The sequence below is a fragment of the Rhinopithecus bieti genome, unplaced genomic scaffold (genome assembly GCF_001698545.2).
Source record: "Rhinopithecus bieti isolate Rb0 unplaced genomic scaffold, ASM169854v2 scaffold_64915, whole genome shotgun sequence".
Taxonomy (NCBI): Eukaryota; Metazoa; Chordata; class Mammalia; order Primates; family Cercopithecidae; genus Rhinopithecus; species Rhinopithecus bieti.
This window is the reverse complement of record NW_016825936.1, coordinates 453,116-478,327: the sequence shown is the minus strand read 5'-3', so window position 1 is coordinate 478,327 and position 25,212 is coordinate 453,116. Positions and strand designations below refer to the sequence as shown.

Here is a 25,212-nt window from a genome sequence, read left to right as displayed (position 1 = left end):
AAAGAAAATGGAAACTAATACTTATAATGCTTCCTTCAAATGAACACAGGAGAGACACATGTATAATCACAAGAAAATAAAACATAAGCTTTGAAATGTCAAATTTGGGTATTTAAAAAGTTCATCACCTTTCACTATGAAGATACTGTAGCAATGCCATCCACCTGATTACAGAGTTATCCTCTATACATGCACCAACTTGGCTTCTGCTCTGTCCACTTACTGCTCTTATCAGACCTGTGCTCATAGCAGACATGACTTTCCACTTACAATCCCTGTGCTCCAATCTTATTAATAGCTCCACTGCCCCATCTCCCCAACCCATTCTGCTCCCACCAGCACACTCTCACCAGCATACTTCAGCCTGGAATTGACCTTGAGTTACCTAGTTCTGGCTGCAGTAGATCTTCTCAATCTATGCCTTCTTCACCCCTACAACTACAGATTAATTAAAATATGCCATTACTGGCTGAGTGCGGTGGCTCATGCCTGTAATCCCAGCACTTTGGGAGGCCAAGGCGGGTGGATTACAAGGTCAGGAATTCAAGACCAGCCTGGCCAAGATGGTGAATTCCCATCTCTACTAAAAATACAAAAAAAATTAGCCAGGCATGGTGCCAGGCGCCTGTAATCCCAGCTACTCAGCAGGCTGAGGCAGAGAATTGCTTGAACCCGGGAGGCAGAGGTTGCAGTGAGCCAAGATGGCGCCATTGCACTCCAGCCTGGGCGACAGAGCGAGACTCCATCTCAAAAAAAAAAAAGCCATTATTCCAGTGAATACTTCAGCTTACTGATGGGGTCAGTGCCCCCACTCTTCCTCCGTTGTTTAAACCATCTTTCATGACTTGTTTTTCTCCCATATCCCTTTACCTCTCAATCTTCAGTTCTTTGCACATGCTATGCCCCTCCTTAGCAACCTGGAGAGTTCCTATCTATCCCTTCTTGAACATTCAAATTATACATCACCTCCTCTAAAAGACTTCCCAATCAACCCAGGCAGAGTTGTCATCTCCTCTGTGTGCCTCCTTCTAAGAACGGTAGGTGTATATCTGACTCTATACCACCCTCCCCACTACAAAAAATCCTTTTGGGCAGAAAACCACATTCTCTATCCTTATATTACAACCATATGCACAATGCCTGACAAACTAGTGTTGAGCAAATAAATGCTCTATGATTAACTGAATGAAGATATGAAAGAAATGTATTGAACCTTATCTACTTAAGAACATAAAACACCCAATTTAAAGAAATTTTTTTCTATAAACATGCATGTGCAAGTATCTTTTTTGTATAATGACTTCTTTTCCTCTGGGTAGATACCCAGTAGCAGGATTGATGGATTTGTGAAAATTTGGAACTAGCCCCAAATGCCCATCAATCAATGAGTGGATAAAGAAACTGCAGTATATGTATACAATGGAATACTACTGGGTCACAAAAAGCAATGCATTAATGGCATCTGCAGCAAGATGGATGGGATTGGAGACTATTATTCTAAGAGAAGCAACTCAGGAATGGAAAATCAAACATCGTATGTTCTCACTCATAAGTGGGAGCTAAGTTATGAGGATGCAAAGGCATAAGAATGATAAAATGAACTTTAGGGACTCAGGGGTAAAGGATGGGAAGGAGGTAAGGGATAAAAGACTACAAATTTGGTTCAGTGTATACTGCTCCAGGGATGGGTGCACCAAAATCTCAAAAATAACCACTAAGGAACTTACTCATGTAACCAATACCACCTATTCTCCAAAGACCTATGGAAATAAAAACAAAATTTTTTTAACATAAAAAATTTTAAAAACCTGAAATAAAATATTGTCCCAAAATTATATTTCTTGGAGAAAAGATACATACAACAAGACAAAAGGAAGTGAAAAGTAAACTAGAGAATAGCTCCACCTGAAAAGTAAAACTGCCATTTTTTTCCAATGGCAGAAGTTATTATTCTGTTTTTCCTTTCCTGGAAAATAACAATTATAGTAGTTACCTCATAGGTAAGGATGTGAGAATTAAATGGAGATAAATAGTTAGGAAAAGTGTCTCAAAAATAACACAATTGGCAGATGTTATTGCCACCTCTTTGCTAATCACAAAGGGAAACATGTACTATAACACACTCCAATAGAAAACAAGAATTAGAATATATGCCATAAATTTTGATAAAAGACAAAGAAAAAACAGCTACATTTCTTGAAGTCCTAAAAGTCTAAAATGATATAATTGTTTCATAAAATTCATCAGAATTCCAAAACTAATGAGTTTTAAAATAGAAAAATTCAACACAATTCTTTAGACAAAGGTAATTAAGGACTCACAAAGAATTACACATGCTTTAATATCAGGAATATAAACATTGTTAAGATTTTGCTTGAATTTTATGTCACAACCAGCAAAATAAATAACTGTAGTATAAAAAATATGGTGTTTCCAACACAAATTTCCTACTAATTTCTGTGTTTGGAACTACAAGGAATTATTCACTAAAAAGTTAAAGACAGAAAGATACTAAAGTTGTACATACCCTAATATAATTGGCATTATATGACCTCTCATTCCAAATCTGCAAAACAAAAAGTCAAAAAAGTATGAATTGAAAGTTATGAAATGTCAGAAAGTAGATTATCATTAAGATACCATTTCTCTCATCATCTTTCATATTATCTGATAAGCCATTTTTTTAACTTTATGGGATATCCTGCCATAGAATTTATAGATACTTATAAGATAGCATAACTTTTTTAGAATTAAAATATAATTTTAAAACCTTAAAATATTTCATGGGTATTTTCAAAAGTAATTTATTCCAAAGATTTTCAACAATGGAATATTCATTAATTCATTCAACACATGTTGACAGTGCAATGTGTGCCAGAGACTATACTAGGCATTGGAGAACTAATAGATATGGAAACTGTTACAACAATTATGACAAGATCCCTATAGGCACACCTGAAAGCCAAGTATTAATATGTATACTGTATAGAAGGCATATTTTTAAGCATACACAGAGAATCACAGTAATACGCTAGTCACAAAAGCAAACTCTGAATGAGGATGGATAAAAGGAACATATATACATCTATTAGGTTTAGAGTCATGAAGCCTGAGGTTTTAGAATTGAAAGAACTTCCGTAACTCCACAGTGGAGAAAACTGTTAATAACAAGAGATGATTCTAGAATCCAGGTGCAGGTCTTTTTACTCCAATGATACAGGAAAGAGTTTATCAATGAAGCTCCTCACCATAGCATCTGTTATCATGAGTCTAAACAAGATGTGAATCACCCATTACTTGTGATTTTACCATAAGAGAAAGCTATTAGACCAAACCTACATTTAGTCTCACTATGGGTTATAAATGTCCTGACATTTAAGAAAGTTCTCCGGCCAGGTGTGGTTGCTCATTCCTGTAATCCCAGCACTTTGGGAGGCTGAGGTGGGCGGATCACGAGGTCAGGAGTTTGAGACCAGCCTGGCCAACATAGTGAAACCTCGTCTCTAATAAAAAGACAAAAAAAAAATAGCTGGGCATGGTGGCAGGTGCCTGTAATCCCAGCTACTTGAGGCAGGAGAATCACTTGAACCCAGGAGGCAGAGGTTGCAGCGAGCCGAGACCACAACACTGCACTCCAGTCTGGGCGATAGTGCCAAAAAAAAAAAAAAAAAGAGGAAAGTTCTCAAATATAAACTAATTTTCAGTCATAATTTGGAAGAGGATAGCAAAAGCTAGTATATTCTTTCTTCTGACTTCCTCCAGCCCTTGGCTCATCCTCATGCCCTTGGCTCATCCTCATGCCCTGTATCACCATGTAGTATTGCAGTTAATATGTTCCAGTGTCTACTTCTCTTACTGAATACAAGAGCTTATTAATCTTAGTAGCCCTAAAATATTACAGTCACAGTTCCTGCAACACAGTAGGAGGTCAATAATTGTTTGCTGATAATCTAAGTCATGATTGCATGAAAATGTTTAAGTATTAGTTTTAACTGATGGTATATTAATAAGCAACTGATTATGGAGACCCAATATGTGTATGTTAAGGCTCTGTGGGGTATGATGCAGCCTGAGGCATGCCTCCACCCAGCCAACAGACAAGCTGGACATGATATCATTTTCCATACTTTTTAAATCCTTAAAAGGTGTTAAGGTGTTAAATAACAGTTTGTGACAGATGGACACAGATTTCAGCCAGCCTGCCAAATCTGGCCCATCATCTGTCATTTTACAACTTGAGAGCTAAAAGTGCTTTTAGTTTTAAATAGTTACATTTTAAATGGCTATATATTTACCTCAAGATCCTCAATATTGCCTTTTGGCCCACAAACCCAAAACTATCTATGCTCTGGCCCTTTAATAAAAAGTTTGCCAATCTTTGGCTTAAGACAACAATAGAATAAAATGAGACTAACCCATAAGCTGTCTAGGAAACACAACATTGTTGTAGGAACCAGAGAAAATAGGGAAAGCTTTGAAGAATTTGAGTTGGGTTGACACAAAAAAAAACCAGCTCAGAGGAAGGAGGTATACACTTAGTACAGTTTTCAAAAGTGGCAACATTGGGATGGGCAAAGGGGAGCAATTAAAGGTCACATGTACTTAGCTTGTGTTATTATCAGACACCAGAAGAACAAATTAGTCTCATGACATAAAATGGTTAGTCAAAAAGTACCTTAGAACCAAATCATATTTTAATACAAATACATGTCCAAAACTGAATCATATTTTAAATATATTACTAACTCCAATATAATCAATGTCCAAATCATGATAACGCTTGGCACCCACAATCCAGGTCACGACATAATAGGCAGTCAGCTGAAGATTGACATAAGGCCAGTCAAAACCTTTTCCCAGCCATCCAGGGAATGACCATGGCAACCCTGCAGAGAGAAGGGAGGAGGCAAAGGTAGAGGAGGTATAACGGTGTTGGCGCTATTGAAAATAGAACAAATTTTTTTTAAGAAAAGCATTCAACTTGCAAAAAACCAACACAGATCTGACTAAAGGAAAGTTTATATACCATATAAAAATTATTGAAATCCTTTCCAATCTATAGACACTATAATTCCTTATTGATCCCTAGAGTCAGGTCCCACAATTTCAAATGTTCCTTCCAGGCAAAAGAAAAATAACAAATACAAACACCTCTATCCAAGACCCTTACCAATAGAAAGAAATGTACCATATGTTTTAACTTAACATTTCCACTCATTGTTGGAATGTTCAATATTCAACTTGTTTTTTAAGGTCAAACCAAAGAATTCTAAAAGGCTTATTCCAAACTACTCACTCCTTCGAGTTATGTATAACACAAATTTATCATTCACTTGTACATCTTCTTATAATTTAAGGGTCCTTAAAATATTAATCAGTCAGGCAATGTAATGTAGCAAAACTAGTTTGTTCTTATATCAATATAAATGACAGTGAATCCATAGAGAAATATACCCCTGTTAAGTGATACACATCAAATAAGTCCATATTCTTCCAATAACCCTGATTATGTTTAAGTAAAAAAGTGAGAAGAGTAGAAAAGTACGTATTAAAATTCTAAATTTAAATTGCTACTAATTTTAAAATAAGCTCAACAGTTAAGTTCCTCAGCAATAAATATATTACCAAACTAGTTCACCACTGAAAAAAATAAAAATAAAAATGACAAAATGCTTATTTTCTAAACTCAGGAGGAACACCCAAGTGTACATAAGAAATGTGACTTAAAGTATCGAATTCTTTTTTTTTTTTTTTTATTATACTTTAAGTTTCTAGGGTCATGGTATGACGTGCAGGTTTGTTACATATGTATACTTGTGCCATGTTGGTGTTCTTGCACCATCAAACTTGCTCGAGCACCTATCAATTCATCCTTTAATTCAGGTATAACTCCCATGCCATCTCTCCGTCCCCCCCTTCCCCCATGATTGATAGCCCCGATGCGTGATGCTCCCTTCCCGCGTCCAGTGATGTCATTGTTCAGTTCCACTATTGAGTGAGAACATGCGAGTGTTTTGGTTTCTGTTCTTTGTGAATGTTTTGCTAAGAATATGGTTTCCAAGCTGCCATCATGGTTCCTACAAAGGACGCACACTCATTCCTTTTTTTATGGCTGCATAATATTCCATGGTGTATATGTGCCATTTTCTTAATCCAGGTCTGTCACAGATGACATTTGGGTTGATTCAGTCTTTGCTATTGTGAATAGCAAAAAAACACCTGCTCTAAACTACGTCCGGGGAGTGTCAGCGCGACAGGTCTATAGCAGCATGATTTCTAAACCTTTGGGTATATACCAGTGTGGGTATGGCTGGGCTCATATGGTACATCTAGGTCTAGTCCTTGAGGATATTCGCCATACTGTTTTCCATATATGGTTGAACTAGGTTTACGCAATCCACAACAGTGTAAAAGTGTTCCTATTTCTCAGCATCCTCTTCCAGCACCTGGTGGTTTCCTGACTTTTAATGATTGCCTTCTAACTGGTATTGAGGATGGTTATCTCATTGTGGTTTTGATGTTGCATTCTCTTGATGGGCAGTGATGATGGACATTTTTTCATTGTGTCTGTGGCTGGTATGAATGTCTTGGCTTTTCGAGAATGTTGTTTCATATCCGTTTGCCCACTTTTTGATGGGCCGGGTTGTTTGTTTTTTTCTTTTAATTGTTTGAATGTCTTTGAGATTCTGGCTTTGCCCCTTTGTCGATGAGTAGATTGCAAAAATTTTCGGGTCCCGTTTTGTAGGTTTGCCCTGCTTCACTCTGATTGGTAGTTTCTTTTTGCTGTGCGAGCTCTTTGTTTATCATAGGTCCCATTTTCATTTTGGCTTTTGCTGCGTTGCTTTGGTGTTTAGCATGAAGTCCTGTGCCCATGCCATGTCGCTGAAATGGTACTGCCTGGGTTTTCTTCTTTAGGGTTGTATGGTATTAGGTTAACATTGTAGTCTCCTAATCCGTCTTGACTTAATTTTGCGTGTAAGGAGTAAAGGAAGGGGGACTCCGCAGTTTCGCTGTGTCTACTTATGGGCTAAGCCAATCTTTCCAGCCACCTTTCTTAAATAGGGAATCCGTTTTCCATTTCTTGTTTCTCTCGGGTTTGTCAAAGAGTCAGTATGGCTGTAGATGTGTGGTATTATTTCTGGGCTCTGTTCTGCTTCCATTGGTCCTATATCCCTTGTTTGGCTCCAGAGGTATGATTCTTGAAATGAAATGCTAAATGCAATCTGAAAAGGCCTCCATGTGTAGGTCTTTGTTGGCATGTTTTTGCCTTGCCATTAATCTCGTCCACTTTAAATGAGGTCTGACCTTGGAATAGTCTGGAGGATATTTACTAAATTCAGTGATGCTTTTTACTTGCGCAAACAGCATTTCTGGAATCTTACAAAAGCCCGTTTACAGAAATATTACTCCTTTTCTTTTAACTTGAAATATTACTCTTTTCTCCTTATTTGATTGCGAGAATTTTTTTGTTAAATAACTAGAAATCAGGTCTTGAAAATGAATCATTAATTTCATTTAACTTAGTTTGAATTTAAGCCTGTTTCAAAAAATCAAATTCATTTCAAGTGATGAAAGTATCCATCACTCTGATGTTTGAAATACTTCACAGGCTCTGTACGCATTCTCACAGAACTGTGAAATGTACATAGTCCCATTGAAGCAACTAGCCAATGATCCTTCCAAAAGAACCCAAGCTCCACAGGTGCAGGGATTGGGGATGGGATTGGCTTCCTGAGTCCCTAGAACAGTAACCAGCACATTATTGAAGTTCAAAAACTAACAAACAAAAAACACTTTTGTATGTACCTTTTCTAAAAATGGGTTTACTACTACATGTAATATACAATTGTGTAACTAGTTAAGTGTACTACTGCATAGTATTACCCTTTTACGAATACTGATGACAGATTTGTGAATACTATTACCCTTTTATGAATATTGATGACAGATTTTGTGAAGAAAAGTAGTTTAGCATCATAGAAACATGGAATTATGTGCTAAAACTGATTTTGCCATTTACTAACTGTCTATGACCTTAGGTCAGTGGCATAATTTTTCTAAGCCTCTCCTGCTTCTTCCTGCCAAATGGAAAGAATCATGCCTTACTTCACAGGTATTAGAAGGATTCAACATAATATACAAGGGCAAAGAAAGGATCACCCCTGACACATGTTTTGCTGCTGGTAGCATACTGGTAGTATTAATGACATTACGAGCACTTCCATACTAATGGAGATTCCACCAACATGATCCAGAATTTAAAAGTTAAAGGAAAAGAGATTGAAGAAACATTGCAAACTTCATTTCTTACCAATGAGTGTAATATTGGGATTCCTCTTCTTAGCTTCCTTCATTAACCACCACTCATATCCTCGAAAGTAATTCTCATCTAGTGCATAGTGCATGTGGGAGGGCTCAGTGCCATCTGAATAGAGGAGAGCAAAAACGGAAGTAATGATCCATGAATGGTACTTCCTAGGACCATCTCACTCCCCACTCCCACCCGCGACACCCACTTCACAAAAGCGGTATTCCAGTTCTAATCCTGAAGTTGGGCAAATCGTAATCTTATACAACTTAAGGATGGATGATAAAAGCACATTACTTCATCCTTTTTTCATTATCTTAAGCACTGTAAAAGTCTTAATAAAACCACAACCTTCTATCATAAGCAGTACTGAGAGAAATGTTATCACCTCATATAACTAAAAATTCCCAGTATTCATTCTTCTGGGCTTTTGATCTCTCTCTGGTTTTCAAATCCCCATGTCCAACTTGAAGTTCTCATTACCTCAACTTTCAGCTTATCAATGCTGGATATGAATCCCCGGGCTCCTGAGCCCTGTTCTCAGAACCCACACCTTTAGCCTATAATAATTCTTGATATAGGAAGAGTTTTGAGAAAAAAAAAGGAATAAGTATACATATCCACTCTAAGAATAACAAAATTCTATCCTAACATCTGCAGTTAGTAGAGGTTACATTATCTTAGCACTGAGGTAGGTAGCTGCTATTAAAGTCCTCATATATTCCCACAGTTCACAAATATCTGCCCCTGCTAAGCTGGGCCTTCCGAGAGGCCCTTGCACATTTCTTCTTAAAGGTAAACATCAGAATTCACAAGAACTGCCTGTTTATGTATCTCTACCTCTAATTTAGCTTCAGCAAGTGAAATTAGCCCATCACTGTCAATTCTGCCTAAAAGGTTTTAACAGTTAAATGCAATAGCTTGGGGAAAGTTTCTGTTATAGGGGTTTCTTTTGTTTTTGCTTTGTACTTTTTATTTCAACATAAACACTAATACCACTACATAGACATATCTGTTCAACAAAGAATTACTTCCAGATCACTAGCAGGAATACAAGTATGCAGGAGATACACTAGAGTTCATTATAATGGAATCTGATCTATAAACAATAAGCTATATCTAATCATAGAGAGAATTTTTTTCTTCTTCCTGAAAAATAAAAGGCCTATAAACTGCCAATTGATAACATGGACTACACAAAGCCAATCAAAAGAGTGACAATGAAGACTGAAGATTTAGTGATTAAAGTTTTGTTTTCAAAAGAAAAAAAAGCTGTATCTCTGAAACACTGGTTACATACATTTTTACCACATATTTTAAGTTAATAGCACTTTATATGCTCTACATAAAATTAAAATCTTTCTAACTTCTCAATAAAATTCAAAATTGTCCCTATGCTCTGTCCTGTATATATAGATTTTAGAAAACTGTGGATTTGTTTACTACCTATTACTTCAACTAAATAAGCAATTTAAAGTCTGAATGTTGTTTTAGATGGACCATATTCTATATAATATTTTAAAATAATTACAGTTTAAAAATGAGGAACACTCTAATAAGCAACAATCAATCTCAAAAGTGTTGGTACTGTTTACACATATTCTGAAATCACAGTCCATATGGTGAGGTATAGATTAAAATGTTGACGGGAGAAATCCTATGTCCCAAATTCTCCTACCTGTTGTCTGCCCATCACCACCTATTTCCACTTTTAGAATATGCAAAGAGGCACCAAAATTTGGCTGTGAAAAGAATTAACAGTATTAACATAGTGCTGTATTGTATGATGCTTCAAGACAATTACTAATTACTGCCTTAGGTTTTACAGGCGCAAAAACAAAAGTAAAACTTCAAATAGCAATTTATTCCAAAAGTAATGCGCCATTTTTTCAAAAACTAGAATTTTGAGGCTAATTATAGGTGAAATTCACTCTACAGTTTCTAAAATATCACAGGTATCAAGAAATAATTATATTTTCATTACCTTAAAGAGATAATCCAATATCTGAGAACGATAGGGCTCTGGGTAATTTACTAGAAGTCGGGAGGTTGCCTAAAAAAATAAGTTTTTAAAAGTATGAATAAAAGAAATCCAATCATGAATATTTGTCTACTGTGTTCATGCACACCACCTGGTATACACATATTTAGCCTCAGGCAAGGTCAGGCTATGGAAAAACGCCTCACAAGTTGCTTATCTGGCCTTTCTGTGCCAATCACTGGGCAAGTAGGGCTGCTGTTTGTCCAACAGCTAAAAGGTTCTCTTCTTCTGGGATGAGGGTTAACTGGGAGGTAAACTTGCTAACCTCATAATCACAAACTTATCCTGACACTCAGATTTTCTATCTTGAAACCAACTGGCAACAATATCTCAGGGCTAAGATGAGAGGGATGAATGTCAGGAAATTTTGCCCCTTAACATCTTCCAGAAAAACATCACAAGCAGCAGTGCTGAAAGGAAGCACCACTTTCCCCATCCTCATAAATTCTACCTGTTACTATTAAGAATAACTAGCAATAATCTCCAGACCAGGCTGTACTAAGGAAACTTAACCCAAGAGTGGCATCAGAATGCATGGAAAGACAAGAGTGGACAGTGCAGGGACCAATACTGGATCATGCCTGGACCATGGCATACAACTATTTGAAAAAAGAAATCACAAAACCAATAATTGACCTATAATCTATCCTTTGGCAGGCAATATAATAAAAAAATAAATAAAAAGAGGCCGGTTTTTGGCATGGAACAGTAGCACATCCTCAGGCCTGTAAACCAGACAGTCCTAGGTTCAAACTGCTGACACTTTGCCAGGTGTGTGTATGATGACAGGGACAAAATACTTCCCTTTTATGGGGTTTAACTTTCTATTTTATATTCTCACATATGCTACCACTGACATTCTGGTAGTGCCCATATCTACTTGTTCTCACATCCAAAACATCCCCAGTCCCTACCAGTGAGGCAAAGACCCATGGAGCTGCTCTCTAGTCACTCATCTACCTCAATATATCCCAAACCAAACATAGCATTTTTGCACCTATCTGCTCCTTTTCCTGAGCTTGCTGTCTCAGTAACGAACACTTGCCTACACCATAAACTTGGGCCACCTTTTGTCCAAACTTCCCATGCACCCTCAATCACCAAGATATCCTTAATAGCTCTCAAATCCTTCCTCTTCTCTTCAACCCCACTGACTTACCTAGGCCCTCCTCACTTATGAGAAAAGCCTAAGTGGTCTCAGGGCATCCCCTCTGCCTCTCCCTCTATTCTATCTCCCATGTTACTTACGAGAGCAAGCTTCCCAAAACGCAAATGTAATCGTGAAACTCTTCTGTGTAAACATGCTAAGATCTTCCCTTCCCTAAAAGCTTTCAGGATAAAGTTCAAATTGCTCAATTTTGCACCCAAATCCCTTAATTATTCAGTTCCTAACCCTGATACTTTAACCCTTATCACTCTCACACCTTCTATCTAGGTGTATCAAACAATGTTTTCTATTCTTACGCCTGGAATGCACCCCACATCCTCTCTTGGACAACTCCAATTCACCTTTCAGCTTAAATTCCACCTCTTCAAGGAAGGATGCCTTCTGACCCTGCTCACTGATTTGATGTAAGTGCCTCTCCTTTGGGCTCCTTTGGCACCAGATCCATATCTCTACTATAACACTTTGAACCCTGCATCCTCATCACTCCTTTACTTTTCTGACTCAGCTCTTAGTTCCTTAAGGACATGGACTGAATCTTATTCAAGTTCGTACACTCATTCTTTGTTATTCAATAAACACTTATTAAATATTTTATAGGTCTTTTGTTGCACTGGTACGGGCAACATAACAACTCCATTTGACTCTTTAAGTCAAATGGAGTTTGTATCCTGATTTCATCATTAATAAGCTATGTAATCATAGGCAAATTATTGTAAAGTGGGCTATCTTACTCATTCAGCTGTTGTAAGACTAAACTTAGATGTATGTAAAGGACTTGTCACATTACCTGGTACATAGTAAGTTCTCAATAAAGGCAAGTGTTATATATACAGATTTTTAAAATAAATATTTCTCAAAGAGCTTACAACCTAGCAGGGGCTCCAATATCAAAATAGGCAATCTTTAAATGAACACTGTATAGGCACACTAATATATCCTTGACCCTAGGTAAACAATGCTTCCTGACCTGCACTATGCCATTAAAACTGTGCGCTTTGCTGTCTAGGGTTTATTTTGCCCTCTATGCACTCCCATTTAACAGAGAAAGTATCGGCTTTAGGCAAACACACCAATTATGCTATTACAAACCTATAGCCACACCTAACACAACAGCATAAGTCAAAGGCAATATAACCAAATGTTAAAATGCACCATCAAGCAATAACAAATCATAGGATTACCAACCACACTGCCTGAATGAGGCCTGGAACTGTTTACAGGCCCAGGAAAAAAGCCCTGGGAACATTTCATCACCCAGTGGCCTTGAAATAACTTCCTCTTCCCTAATCCCTGAAACTGGTTATTAACCAAAATCAGTAATGTGCAAGACATCATCCTAAGTACTTTAGGTCTATCCTCACGATGCTCCTACCATGCAAGTATAACTGTATCCCAAAAAAAGAAAGTGAGACAGAGAGGAGTTATAATAGATAACCTGCCAAGGTCATACAGTGAAGTGGCAGAACCCAGAATACACTCTTGGCAATCTTCTCTTTAGTCTATATTCTTTACGTTTTGTTTGGTTTTGGTTTTTGGGTTTTGTTTGGTTTTGTTTTATGAACGCAGTCTCACTCTGCCGCCCAGGCTGGAGTGCAATGGTGCGATCTCGGCTCATGGCACCCTCTGCCTCCCGGGTTCAAGCGATTCTCCTGCCTCAGCCTCCCAAGTAGCTGGGGACTACAGGCGCATGCCACCGTGACCGGCTAATTTTTTGTATTTTAAGTAGAGACGGGTTTTCACCGTGTTAGCAGTGTAGTCTTGATCTCCTGACCTTGTGATCCGCCCCCCTCGGCCTCCCAAAGCGCTGGGATTACAGGTGTGAGCCACCGCGCCCAGCCCTACATTCTTAACTACTTACTGTACCATACTGCTTTCCCTCTCTGACATAAAGATTAAATGACAGCATTCTAAACACTTACTGCCACAACTTGGGCTAGGGACCAAGGACTCCACAAAGAAGTTTAATGTGGTATGCAAATATAATGTTACAAGAATTTTCATTATTTAGTGAGTTCCTACGAGGAGTAATGCACTCACTATACAGGGATACTAATAATTGTTGTATATTCTATCAGATTGGATAGGAGTTTCCTACTCTGAATTATGAAATGATTCTTCTCATCTTAGTAATTTTAAACTGGGCTTAATAAATCTAATGGAAACAAAGACTTCCATTTTTCGGTAAGCTCTCACGCTAGATTTAGTATCACAAGTAAAGCTATAAAAAAAAAAGGGGCCCCATTTCATGAAATATTGGCTGTTTCAGGTTTAGACCAAAAACATAAAAAGGAGAATAGTAGTAGCAAAGAATAAATGCATTAGCTCATCGACCCACAGGTTTCCCCTGAAACACACATCAGCACTGCTGGAGAGATTGCAAATTAGGGAATAAAAAAAAACATAAAAATCAAAAAGGATCAGCTAACTCCAGGGGAAAAAAATTTCCCCTAGCAAGTTATATCATGTGGTCAGACTACCGACCAGGTCATCCTTGCAGCAGGCATTCAAGCTAGTTCTGAGTTGAATGTAAGGATGCAAGCTCCATCCATCTCAACCCCAAAAACCCGAGTTCAACGTTAACATTTAAAAAAAAAAAAATTAGCCCTAGATGTAATTTCGGGTACAAAAACCAAAAAACAAAACCCTTCTCACCCAAAGGTTGGCCACCATGAAGCCCGTGGGCCCAGAGGGAGTACCTGGTAGTTTCAGGCCGCTCGCTTATATTCCTTTTAAAGACACCTTGAGGCACCAGTCCTGCCTCCAAACAACATCCTATTCGGCGCTACCATCTCTGGAGAAGCCCATCCTTACCCTGCACTAACAACTGCCCGAGACTTACGACTCCACCACCCACCAACTCCCCCAAAAGGAAGAGACACAGCCAAAGAATCCCGCTGGAGCGTTCTCTTCCGCACACGGACGCTCCCGCACTCCCTGGCCCTTTCTGGAGCGACGCTGCCCGACTGCCATCTCCGCGATGAAGACAGCCTGGGGCCCATTGCCTGGGACTAGGGTTCCAGCCCCGGCTTCTTCACTGCTTAGACCTGTCACTTTACTCTCTGGACCTCCGGATCCTCATTCGTTCAAACCTAACTGCCTCTGTGGTTCGTGTTAAACGAGAAAGCACCCGCCCCAGCCCCGCAGCGAACAAGCCCCAACCGCCTGCTGACGGGCACCCTAGGAGAGTGCGGCCGAAGGTGGAGCGGGTCGAAACGCAGGGCAACGCCCCGGGGGTTTGTGGGGCGGGCCTCACGGGGCGGGCTCTTGTCGCCCCCCGCGTATCCCCGCAACTCGCCGCTCACCCCGCCGCCGCTGACCGCGCCGATGCCGTCGAACTCCCGGCCCAGCCCGTCGGAGTCGTCGAGCACGTACGCGCCGCCGGGCGCCAACAGCGCACACAGCAGCAAGGGCACCGCGGCGCGGCCCGCCGAACCCGCGGCGGCCGTCATGGCTTTCACTCGGCGTTGCCGGGAAGCCGAGAGTAGCCACCCAGCCATTGTGTGGGTCACATGACTCCGGCGCCCAGGGAGGCGGGTCCCGTCGCCGCCACGATAGATACGGGCGAGAGGCCGCCGACGCTGACGCCGCCGCCGCCATTTTGAGTGCGGGTCAAGGGCCACTGACGCAGCCAGCGCAGGTTTGAGGAAGGAAGCGGCGAGCTTTTTCTTATTGCTCGCCTGTCTGTGGTCAGCCACGGGATTTCACATGTACTTCTCTTCCGACGTCACCTGGTGGGGCACTTTAACGCAGGGAAGGTGGATGTCCAAGGTCTGCCCAGGGAAGAGGGCAATGAGTGGCTCTACCATGGCTCTTGCCCAGCATCTCAGGGAGTATCTACCTTGTGCGAGGACCAGGCTTGGACCCCAGGTCCCAGTTCCATTGTTATCTTGGTGGAAATCAATTTGCTTTTGGAGCCTGAGTTTTCCCTTATATGAGATGAGGCGAGAAGAGCAGCAGTGAGGGACTGAGAGAAAAGTTAATAAGCACTCAGTACATTGAATGCATTCCACAAGTGGCAAATGTTAGCTGAGAAGGTTCTCCAGTCTGGAAACTACCCCGGCATATTCAAGATTTTTAGCCTTGAAGGAGTTAATAATATACCACCTCAAAATATGCTGCTGTGGCATATTGACTATTTTAAATTAAAGGCACTTAAAAACAGCAGGTGCAAGATCACTCTCATGGATATTATGTGTCTTAAAAGGAGGAGATGAAATTCCCATGTGAAACATGTCTTCCCTATAAAATAACATTCTTATCTTCAAGAACAGAAAGTTGAAGTCGAGGGAAATCTGTCCAAACAAAATTTGTTAATCCCTATCTTTCTAGTCACTTCTCTACCCAATTAATTACTCTAGCGCAAGCCCCTTTGCCTTATGTTTCACAACTTACTGTTTTTTGTCCATTTCACTCTATAAGCAATTGACTCTTAACTGCTGCTTTAGGTTTTGTTTTTTTGTTTGTTTTTGTTTGGTTTGGTTTTTTTAATGAGGCCCCCCGTGCCATTTAAAATAAATTCGTGTGGTTCTCTCCTGTCAGTCTATTAATATCTTAAATCAATTTAATACTAGGGCCCTGCTGGGACCCTACAGGGATGAAGGTGAAATTTTGCCTCCCCTACAATTTTATAAACTATCTTCCACTGTCAGTAGAAGTGATTCCAGACAGATAACTCTAAATTGGTAGGAAAGTTGTGAATTGCCCTGGAATTTCTGCCACATCCAGCACTGTCCTGAGATTTCTGATTTCCTTGTTATTGAAGTAAATTAAAGAGACTCTGAAGAGCTGCAGAGAAAGATTTTCTGATCCCCAAATTTCTCTTAGCAGAAGTATGGAGCTGGTTGTCATTGCCTGCACAAGCCCCTGAGATACCACAATGGCAAGGAAAAGACCCAGAGACTTTAGGATCTGTGGGATTTGTCTGCAGAACCCTGTTTGGAATCTGATTATTTTGCCCCTTAACCACAAACCTAAATCTAAGTTTCAAGAACTCAATTATTCTTGAAGGTCAAAACACTGGGCAATCCAGTAAATATGCACATCAGGTCCTCTGATATCCCTGGGTTCTTAATGTACATTAGCTATGTTTGTTCTTTCTTTCTTTTTAAATTACATCTATCCTGGTTTACTAAGGGCAGTCACAACCTTTGTCTGAACGTAATTATTGATAATGCTCCCTTCACCCTCAGTAGTCTTCTGGCTTGAATCGGTTAAATATGTGTATGAACCACTTATTTTCTTTGGTTTCTTCTTTCCCCAGTACAACACGAATCTGAGCTCTCTGCCTTCCCACTGCAACCAGTTTATGATGCAAGTCAGTAATGTTCCAGTTCTGTGGATTTACTGTTACAGAATTCACTCTGATCCATTTGTTCTGACACAATATATTAAGCATGAGCTGGAGCTCCTGTGGATACAAGCCATAGTAACCATTCGATCAAGTGAATGTTAAGCTTCTCTTACCAGCTCTTAACAAGCGCATAAGACCCATGTAATACCGTGACTAGATGGGAAATACCAAGGTGATAAGAGAGGAAACTACCTTACACATAAAATTAGGAAGTTGCATGATGATGTATGAATACCCAGCATACACCATCCTGTAGCACATCATTGTCAAACGGGTCAGTGGTCAGTGGTCTCGTTATCTGAGGTGTTATCCAAGCTTCTTGTCTCACAACCAAAAGAAGGAGGTGGACACCAGAGTGATGTTGAAGAGAGAGTTTATTATATGAAAGAAGAAAGCTGTCTGCAGCGGAGAGGGGTCCCAGATGGGTTGCCACTATTACAGTTGAATCCAAAAGCTTTTATAAGAAACTCCTCTCATCTCTGTAGCTGTTCGTGTAACTTACTGTAAAGCTATCTGTGCAACTCCCCTTATCTGTGCAGCTGTGGGTATGTCTTGGGCAAGGATAAAGTTCAGCTTCTCTTTTTTGTGTGACTGTGGTGGGTTCTAGGTAAGCACCCTCTCCACCCCCATGCAAGTTCCCACAGAGCCCACCATGTATGTGCCTGAAAAAGGGTAGAAACTTTTTCCTGGGAACCTGCTAATCACACAAAGAACAAAAGGCTTCTATGCTGGGCCTTCCTTTCTTTATCAGTGCAGCTGTTGCCTGAGTTTTCCCCAGGCCACTCTATTTGTGCCTGTAGCTTGATTTTTCAGGCTGTCTTTCTGTTTAAAAGAATTTTACCAAAGACCAGCTTTAGCTGTCTGCCCAACTAAGTTTTCCCTTTTCTCCGCCCTCAGTTGCACCTTGTAGTTGGAATGCATGCCACAAATATTTGAGCAATATGTGAAATCTACAAAAGAGGAAACAAACTCTAAGGGAAAAGGTAGCCTCACTCCCAGGAAGTCCCAGTAGTTCCTGTTAGTTCAGTTACCAAAGAAATTGCTTACCAGATAAATATTTTTTGTTTCTAATTTCTGATCTATATTCATGAGACCAGACATGAGGCAAGAAAGTTTCTAATAAAAGGCCAATAAATACAAGCTGACAGAGATCCCTGGAGTGCTGGGCACAGCCCTCAAATGTGCTCACGATGTGAGATAAAGAAAAATGACAGTTACCCCACAAGTGATCATATGCTTAGCTTCCCTTGCATCTGTGGATCAGGGTCAGTGAGATAAGATGGTAAGAAAGGAAGGTCCCGGTTTTCAGATTTTAAATGACAGTGTTTCTGTCTCTCTGTTTAATCTGAAACACTTCAAGAATTTGCATGTTATCGTTGCTCAAGGGCCACCCTGACCTCTGTACCATTCCAGAGTTCGTAAATGGTCTGCCAAAGGAAACACGATGATTTTTCTAAGTATCACAACTACACCTCGGCCACCCCACATCTCTCCTTTTTCTAAATAAAATAATGTGACCAAAATCAAATAGTCTCTTGAGAGGGATCAGAGATCTTGCCTTTTAATGAAAATGTATTGATAAACTCTAATAGCAGTCTGGATTTTTTTTTCTTTTTTCTTTCCCCAAGACTGTCATAAAACAGTAGGATAGTAGTCTGTTGTCTCACTTCAGGAAAAGGCTTTACTTTTATAAATCAGTCTACCTCCCCTTCAGTCTGCCATCGATCGGCATTTAGGTTGATTCCATGTTTTTGGTATTAGGCTGTCAGAAATTCTAGGGCAGAGGCCAGGTTTATTTCTTATTTGTACATCTTAAGCACAGTGCCCAAACTATGCTAACTATGCTTAGTTGAATTGAACTAAAGACAAATCATAGCTAATGTACATTAAGAACCCAGGGTTATCAGAGGACCTGATGTGCATATTTATTGGATTGCCCAGAGCTTTGACCTTCAAGTATAGTTGAGTTCTTAAAGTAGGAATCCCCTGGGACATAAGAGTGTATAGTGTTTTCTCGAACTGTCCTGTAACATCTGCTATATTTTTTAACTTTTATTTTAGGTTCAGGGTGCATGTGCAGGTTTGTTACAAAGGTAAATTGTATGTCCTAGGGTTGATGTACAGATTATTTCATTACCCAGGTAATAAGCATAGTACTCGATAGGTAGTTTTTTGATCCTCCCCTGCCCCCCACCCTCCACCCTTAAGTCAGCCCCAGTGCCTGTTGTTTCGTTGTTGTTTGTGTCCTTATGTACTCGATGTTTAGCTCTGACTTGTGAGAATATGTAGTATTTGATTTTCTGTTCCTGTGTTAGTCTTCTTAGGGTAATGACCTCCAGCTCCATTCATGTTACTGCAAAGAAAGTGATCTAATTTTTCTTTTTTTTTTTTTGAGACAGAGTCTTGCTCTGTCATCCAGGCTGGAGTGCAATGGTGTGATCTCGGCTCTCTGCAATCTCTACCTCCCGTGTTCAAGCGATTCCCCTAACTCAGCCTCCTGAGTAGCTGGGATTACAGGTGTTTGCTACCACGCCTGGCTAATTTTTGTATTTTTAATAGAGTCAGGGTTTCACCATGTTGGTCAGGCTGGTCTCGAACTCCTGACCTCATGATCTGCCCGCCTCGGCTTCCCAAAGTGCTGAGATTACAGGTGTGAGCCACAGCACCCGGCTTCTCATTCTTTTTTATAGCTGCAGAGTATTCCATGTTGCATATGTAACACATTTTCTTTATTCACTGATAGACCATTGATGGAGATTTAGGTTGATTCCATGTCTTTGCTATTGCAAATAGTGCTGAAATGACCATCCACTTGCATGTGTCTTTATGGGAGAATGACTTATATTCCTTTCAGTATATATTCAACATCTGCCATTTGTCTGGTCTTTCAACTCTGGACATGTTTCTTGATTGCAACTGTTAGTTACACTGCCCTGTTCAGTGACTTCTCTCTAAAATTTGTTATAAGGCTCTATTAATTCAGAATTTTATATAAACAAAATGAAAATAATTCAGAGGACAGAATCCACCTAATAAAATAAATTATAAATTGCTTACTGAACATTTTCTGAAGTATAACTACAAATAAAAACTTCTACAGCAAAGAGCAATGTAGTATAGTAGTTAGAATATTGGCCCTGGAGCCCCGGGTTGCCTGGCTTCAAATCTTTCTCCAATGGCTTTGTAGCAGTGTAATTTTGGTTGAGTTACATAACTTCTTTGGGCTTCAATTTACCCATCCATAAAATAGAGATAATGATGGCAATACATTAATGTGAACATTGGACAAGCTAATATTTATATAGCACTTAGAAGAGTGACCCACACATCCTATGTGTTATATGAGTGCTTATATAAATAATAACAAATGACATACCTATGTAACTATAGTGTAACTTTTGAGTTTACTGCTTTCCCCACAATTAATTCTGCAAAAACAGATTATTCCTGTCTTTCTATTGGTCTCAATTTTTCTTTTTCTGGGTTGTTGTCTACAGTCATCCAAATCCATGTCATGTGTGGCTGATTCCTCATAGTGAGAATCTTGGTGTGAAGGAGAATTCTGCCTTCTTCAGAAGTAAAGGAACTAGATGTTCTCTCTTACTGTCCCTAGCAGTACAGGCTCTGACAATGACCAGGCTTTCTCAATCAGTTCCTTGAACCTGCAAATTTGACCTTGGAAGAGTAACTAGATGTATGCACAGTTGAGAAATCCCACAAGAGCCATATCAGAGTCCAGAAGAGGCAGCTGCATAGAGGCTTCGTCAGTGGTGGCCTCAGATACCTAAAGCAGCGTGATCAAGCAGTGCCATTCTTACCTGAATGCTCAGACAGAGTGACCTGGCTGTCTTTTTGGTCCTTTGACTCTAACCCATTTTACAAGTCTTATTCTGAAGTTTCTGCATCGATTTGTTCCATATCCTGATTTCTTTCTTTCTGAGTCATTCATTTTCTTCTCAGGTTACCCACAGATGGTTTCTGTTACCTGCAGCAAGGAACCCTGATGGACACACTAGGTTATGATCCAAAGCTGATGTGATAATTGCAAAGAAGTGTCAGTCTCTGTGTCTGCATTTCTCCACTGTAAAAACTGCCTTCACCACCTGTAGTCCTTTTGCTGGTAATTGTTACAGCATAGATTTGCTCAAATAAAGGAATTCCAGGAAATTGTATTGTCCTCCTATGCTTTACCTATAATATTTCTACTCCTCCTTGGATTGCAAATACCTACTTTATTGCACTCCTGCCAGGAAAAGAATTTTAGAATCCACCTAGCTCCAGGCCCCAGGCATGAAGAAAATGACTGTACAAGAGGTTCTCACCACTCAAAATATTTTTGAAACATCTATTACAATGCTCTCCAACAGAAATATACCCAGTAGTGAGATTGCTGAATCACATGGTAGTTCCATTTTTAATTTTTTGAGGAACTGCAAGTTTTCCACAATGGCTAAACTAATTTACATTCTCACCAACAGTGTGCATGGGTTCCCTTTTCTCTATATCCCTGACAACATCTTCTTTCCTCTTTTTGATAACAGCAATTCTAACAAGTGTGAGGTGATATTGTTTTCAATTTGCATTTCCCTTATGATTAGTGATTTTGAGCATTTTTTAATATACCTGTTGGCCTTTTATATGTATTCTGAGAAATGTCTATTCAGCTCCTTTGCCCATTTTTAATCAGGTTATTTATTTTCTTGCTATTGAGCTGAATTCCTTATTTATTTTGGATATTAACCCCTGAGATATGTGACTTGCAAATATTTTATCTCATTCTGTAGGTTGTCTCTTTACTCTGTTGACTGTTTCTTTGGATATGCAGAAGCTTTTTAGTTTAATGTAATTCCATTTGTCTATTTTCACTTTTGTTGCCTGTGTTTTAGGGGCCATATTCAAAACATCATTGCCCAGACCAATGTCATGGAGTTTTCTTCTATGATTTCTTCTACCAGCTTTACAGTTTCAGGTCTTACATTTAAGTCTTAACCCATTTTGAGTTAATTTTTGCATATGGTGTGAGACAGCATGGCAGAGAAAATCCAAAGGAAAGTGGACACATGCAAAGAGGGCCAGAGAGGTATCCAGGCTCTTACTGTGGGGAAAAGAAAGAGGGATCAGCCTGTTACTATGTCTATATAAAAAGAAGTAGACATAAGAGACTCCATCTTGTTCTGTTTTTGAGATGCTGTTAATGTGTGACCCTACCCCAACCTTGTCCTTGCAAGAGACATGTGCTGTGGTGGCTCAAGGTTTAAAGGATTTTGGGCTATGCAGGGTGTGCTTTGTTAAACAAGTGCCTGAAGGCAGTATGCTTGTGAAAAGTCATCACCATTCTCCTAATCTCAAGTACCCAGGGACACGTACACTGCCAAAGGTCGCAGGGACCTCTGCCTAGGAAAGCTGGGTATTGTCCAAGGTTTCTCCCCATGTGATAGTCTGAAATATGGCCTCGTGGGAAGAGAAAGACCTAATCGTCCCCCTGACACCCGTGAACGGGTTCCCCCTGTTGCTGAGGAGGACCTAGTATTAGAGGAAAGAAGTTCTTGGCAGTTGAAGATAGAGAAAAGCCATTCTGTCTCCTACCCGTCCCTGGCGCAATGGAACATCTCGTGTAAAACCTGATTGTACGTTCTGTTTACTGAGAAAGGAGAAAACCGCCTTAGGGCGAAAGGTGGGACTTGCTGGCGCAATGCTGCTCTTTATGCACTAAAAATGTTTATGGAGATGTTTGCATGTGCATATCAAGGCACAGCACTTTTCCTTAAACTTGTGTCACAGAGATCTTTATTCATATGTCTTACTGCGGACCTTCTCCCTACGATGATCCTATTATCATGCTACTTCCCTTTTTTCTAAGATGGTAAAGATAATTATCAATAAATACTAAGGGAACTCAGAGACCGGTGCCGGCATGGGTCCTCTGTATGCTGAGCGCCGGTCCCATGGGCCCACTTTTTCTTTTGCTATACTTTGTCTCTGTATCTCATTTCTTTTCTCAAGTCTCTGGTTCCACCTAACAAGAAATGCCCACAGGTGTGGAGGGGCAGGCCACCCCTTCACTTACAACAGCCCACTCTCTGGAGAACTAATCTAGTCCTGAGATAACTAATCCAGAGAAAGAACTCACTCACTACTTCAGAACAGCACCAAGCCATTAAGGAGGGATCTACCCCCATTGCCCAAACATCTCCCACTGGGCCCCACCTCCTACTACTGCCACACTGGGAATCAAATCAACACCAGCTTTGTAAAAGCAAACAAACCATACCCAACTACAACAGTGAGGTCTCTCAGGTACATACTCCTGAGTCTCTCCTTGGAAATGAGGAACAGGTTCACTCTCCTCCGCAGATCACCCAACTCATCTAGGGTGTTTGTCACCCACCCCTACCTCAGGGCTTGCTTGGAAGTGAGGACAGCAATCAAGATGCAGGGCCCCTTTCTCAAGCACTGACCACATCTAAGCTCTTGAACACACTTCCTCTCTCACAACGGTAAACCCAACCCCCACCAAGCAGGACAATCTTTTTCAGTTTTAGGGGCTGGGAAGTTTTACTTTATTTCAACCCATATCCTCCCAAGCGTAGTGTCTGTGCCTCAGTCTTTTCCATGGCCTTGAGTTCCCTAAATCTTTTGAAACTCAAAACTCACATTGTCTTCTTTTTTTTCCCTGCTTGTGCCAGAAATTTCCTCGAGGCAATAAATGCAAAATGGTTCACTGATAGTGTCAGGGTAGGGCTAGAGTGAAAAGAAATGTGGCTGGGAAAATACAGCATGATTTCAAAATCTTACCTTGCCATATTTAGTTGCTGCTTTAACTAGTGAAACTACACCTAGCAGATAGTGTGGTCTCACAAAGGACGCCTTCATCAGTAGAACACACTCTTGCACTGTCTGCCCCATGGAGAAGTTGGAACCAGGTAGATCCACAATCTCCTCCCCATTACACGATGAGTAGCCCAACTGGCCAGTGTTGGGTCCCCAGTTTGTGACCACAAGAAGACCAAATAATGGACTGGTCAGAAATACCAACCCCTTTAAGGCAATGTTCTGAATAACTACTTATTGTCTTTATCTCATCGTTACATTGTTAAAATGTCACAGTGACTCAATGATTTAAAATTTGTAACCATTCATTATAAAAGGTAGCCCTATCATTGAAAATACAGTATTGCCATATTTTCCATATTAAGAAGCAAATTTCTTAAAAGCTGGTAAATTTCTTATTGTATAGAATTGGCAAGGTGTTAGCATAGCTCAGCTCCAGCTTTTTCTCCTGTTAAATCAGGAGAAATGAAAGTTTGTGTTTCTTATGTTTCTTAACTACAACCTTTTTTTATTGAAAAGCAAACTACATACATATGTGATATGGACATGAAAAAATATCCTTTCCCTAAAAGCAGAAGTATAGTCTATTCAGATAAAATAAGAGATTATGAGAGTAATGAAATACCTACATAACAATGCCCTTGTACCCCGAACTTAAAAAAAGATATCCCGTGTATAGAAACCACAGATAAGCAGATGTACAAAACCAAGCGAAAATGAGAATTTTGAATTAGAGTCTCGAGTAAACTGAAATCATTACTTTCATTTTTGTAAAAGTTCAAGACATTTATTATTAATTTTTTACTTTATAATTTTATTATTTCAATAACATATTCTGATTTATGATTTACTATATGCTAAATTACTTTATAAGCTTTCCTGTACTTTATAAATGTAAGGTATTAGTTTTATTATTCTTAAAGAAAGACCTACAAAGGAAGTATTGAAAATCTTTACATTCCTGATACACCCTGATCAACTTCAATACGAAAAGCCTTGCTTATATACAGGCTCATCTCTTCCATCTCGGGTAGGAGAAGAAAAGAAAAAAAAAAGCACCACCACCGCCACCACCAACCACCAACCCTTAATGTCGTTTTACAAACACAGATTCAAAATGTCCTGATTACATCTTTAAAATTAGGTCAAATGTTTTCATCCCAAATCAATTATGTTCTTTTAAACAATATTTTCCCTTCATTTATAATAAAAGTTTATGAGGGCAAGATTCAAAAGTGATATTTCTGACTTTTTTATATATCAATAGCAAGAAAGTTATAGGAGCTAATTTCACTTCATATTAAACCGCTTATAGATTTGGCATTAACTTTAACTTGCTAAAGTACAAGAGTTTTTTGTAATAACAATAAAAATCTTTCTCAAATAAAATTTTCAAGTTTCATAAAATTATTTGTCTCAGCTAGTTAGTTCAACTGCTTCTAGCCATCTCTGTTTCCAAGAGGAGAATTAAAGGAGAAAATAGTTCTACAATCAAATACTATATATCCAATCCC

At 39.6% G+C, this 25,212-nt stretch overlaps 2 protein-coding genes across 5 annotated transcripts in view; one reads left to right on the top strand and one right to left on the bottom strand.

Moving 5' to 3' along the window:
- Positions 1 to 16,004, bottom strand: part of GALC (galactosylceramidase) — a 62,121-nt gene extending 46,117 nt beyond the window's left edge. Inside the window, exons 1-6 of the mRNA XM_017863227.1 lie at positions 14,820 to 16,004; positions 10,293 to 10,361; positions 9,987 to 10,050; positions 8,312 to 8,425; positions 4,747 to 4,886; positions 2,528 to 2,566 (exon numbers count right to left, since the gene is read on the bottom strand). Of these exons, the coding sequence (XP_017718716.1) occupies positions 2,528 to 2,566; positions 4,747 to 4,886; positions 8,312 to 8,425; positions 9,987 to 10,050; positions 10,293 to 10,361; positions 14,820 to 15,014 (621 nt within the window). The 5' untranslated portion in view covers positions 15,015 to 16,004. The remainder of the gene's footprint in view (positions 1 to 2,527; positions 2,567 to 4,746; positions 4,887 to 8,311; positions 8,426 to 9,986; positions 10,051 to 10,292; positions 10,362 to 14,819) is intronic.
- The window catches only part of GPR65 (G protein-coupled receptor 65), a 20,974-nt gene continuing 10,828 nt past the window's right edge, over positions 15,067 to 25,212 (top strand). For 2 of the 4 annotated variants that reach the window (XM_017863229.1, XM_017863231.1), the window contains exon 1: positions 15,067 to 15,154. The gene's annotated coding sequence lies outside the window, so the exon portion shown is untranslated. Of the gene's footprint in view, positions 15,155 to 16,812; positions 16,832 to 25,212 lie in introns of those variants that run through there. The other 2 variants (XM_017863228.1, XM_017863230.1) reach the window with 2 other exon arrangements.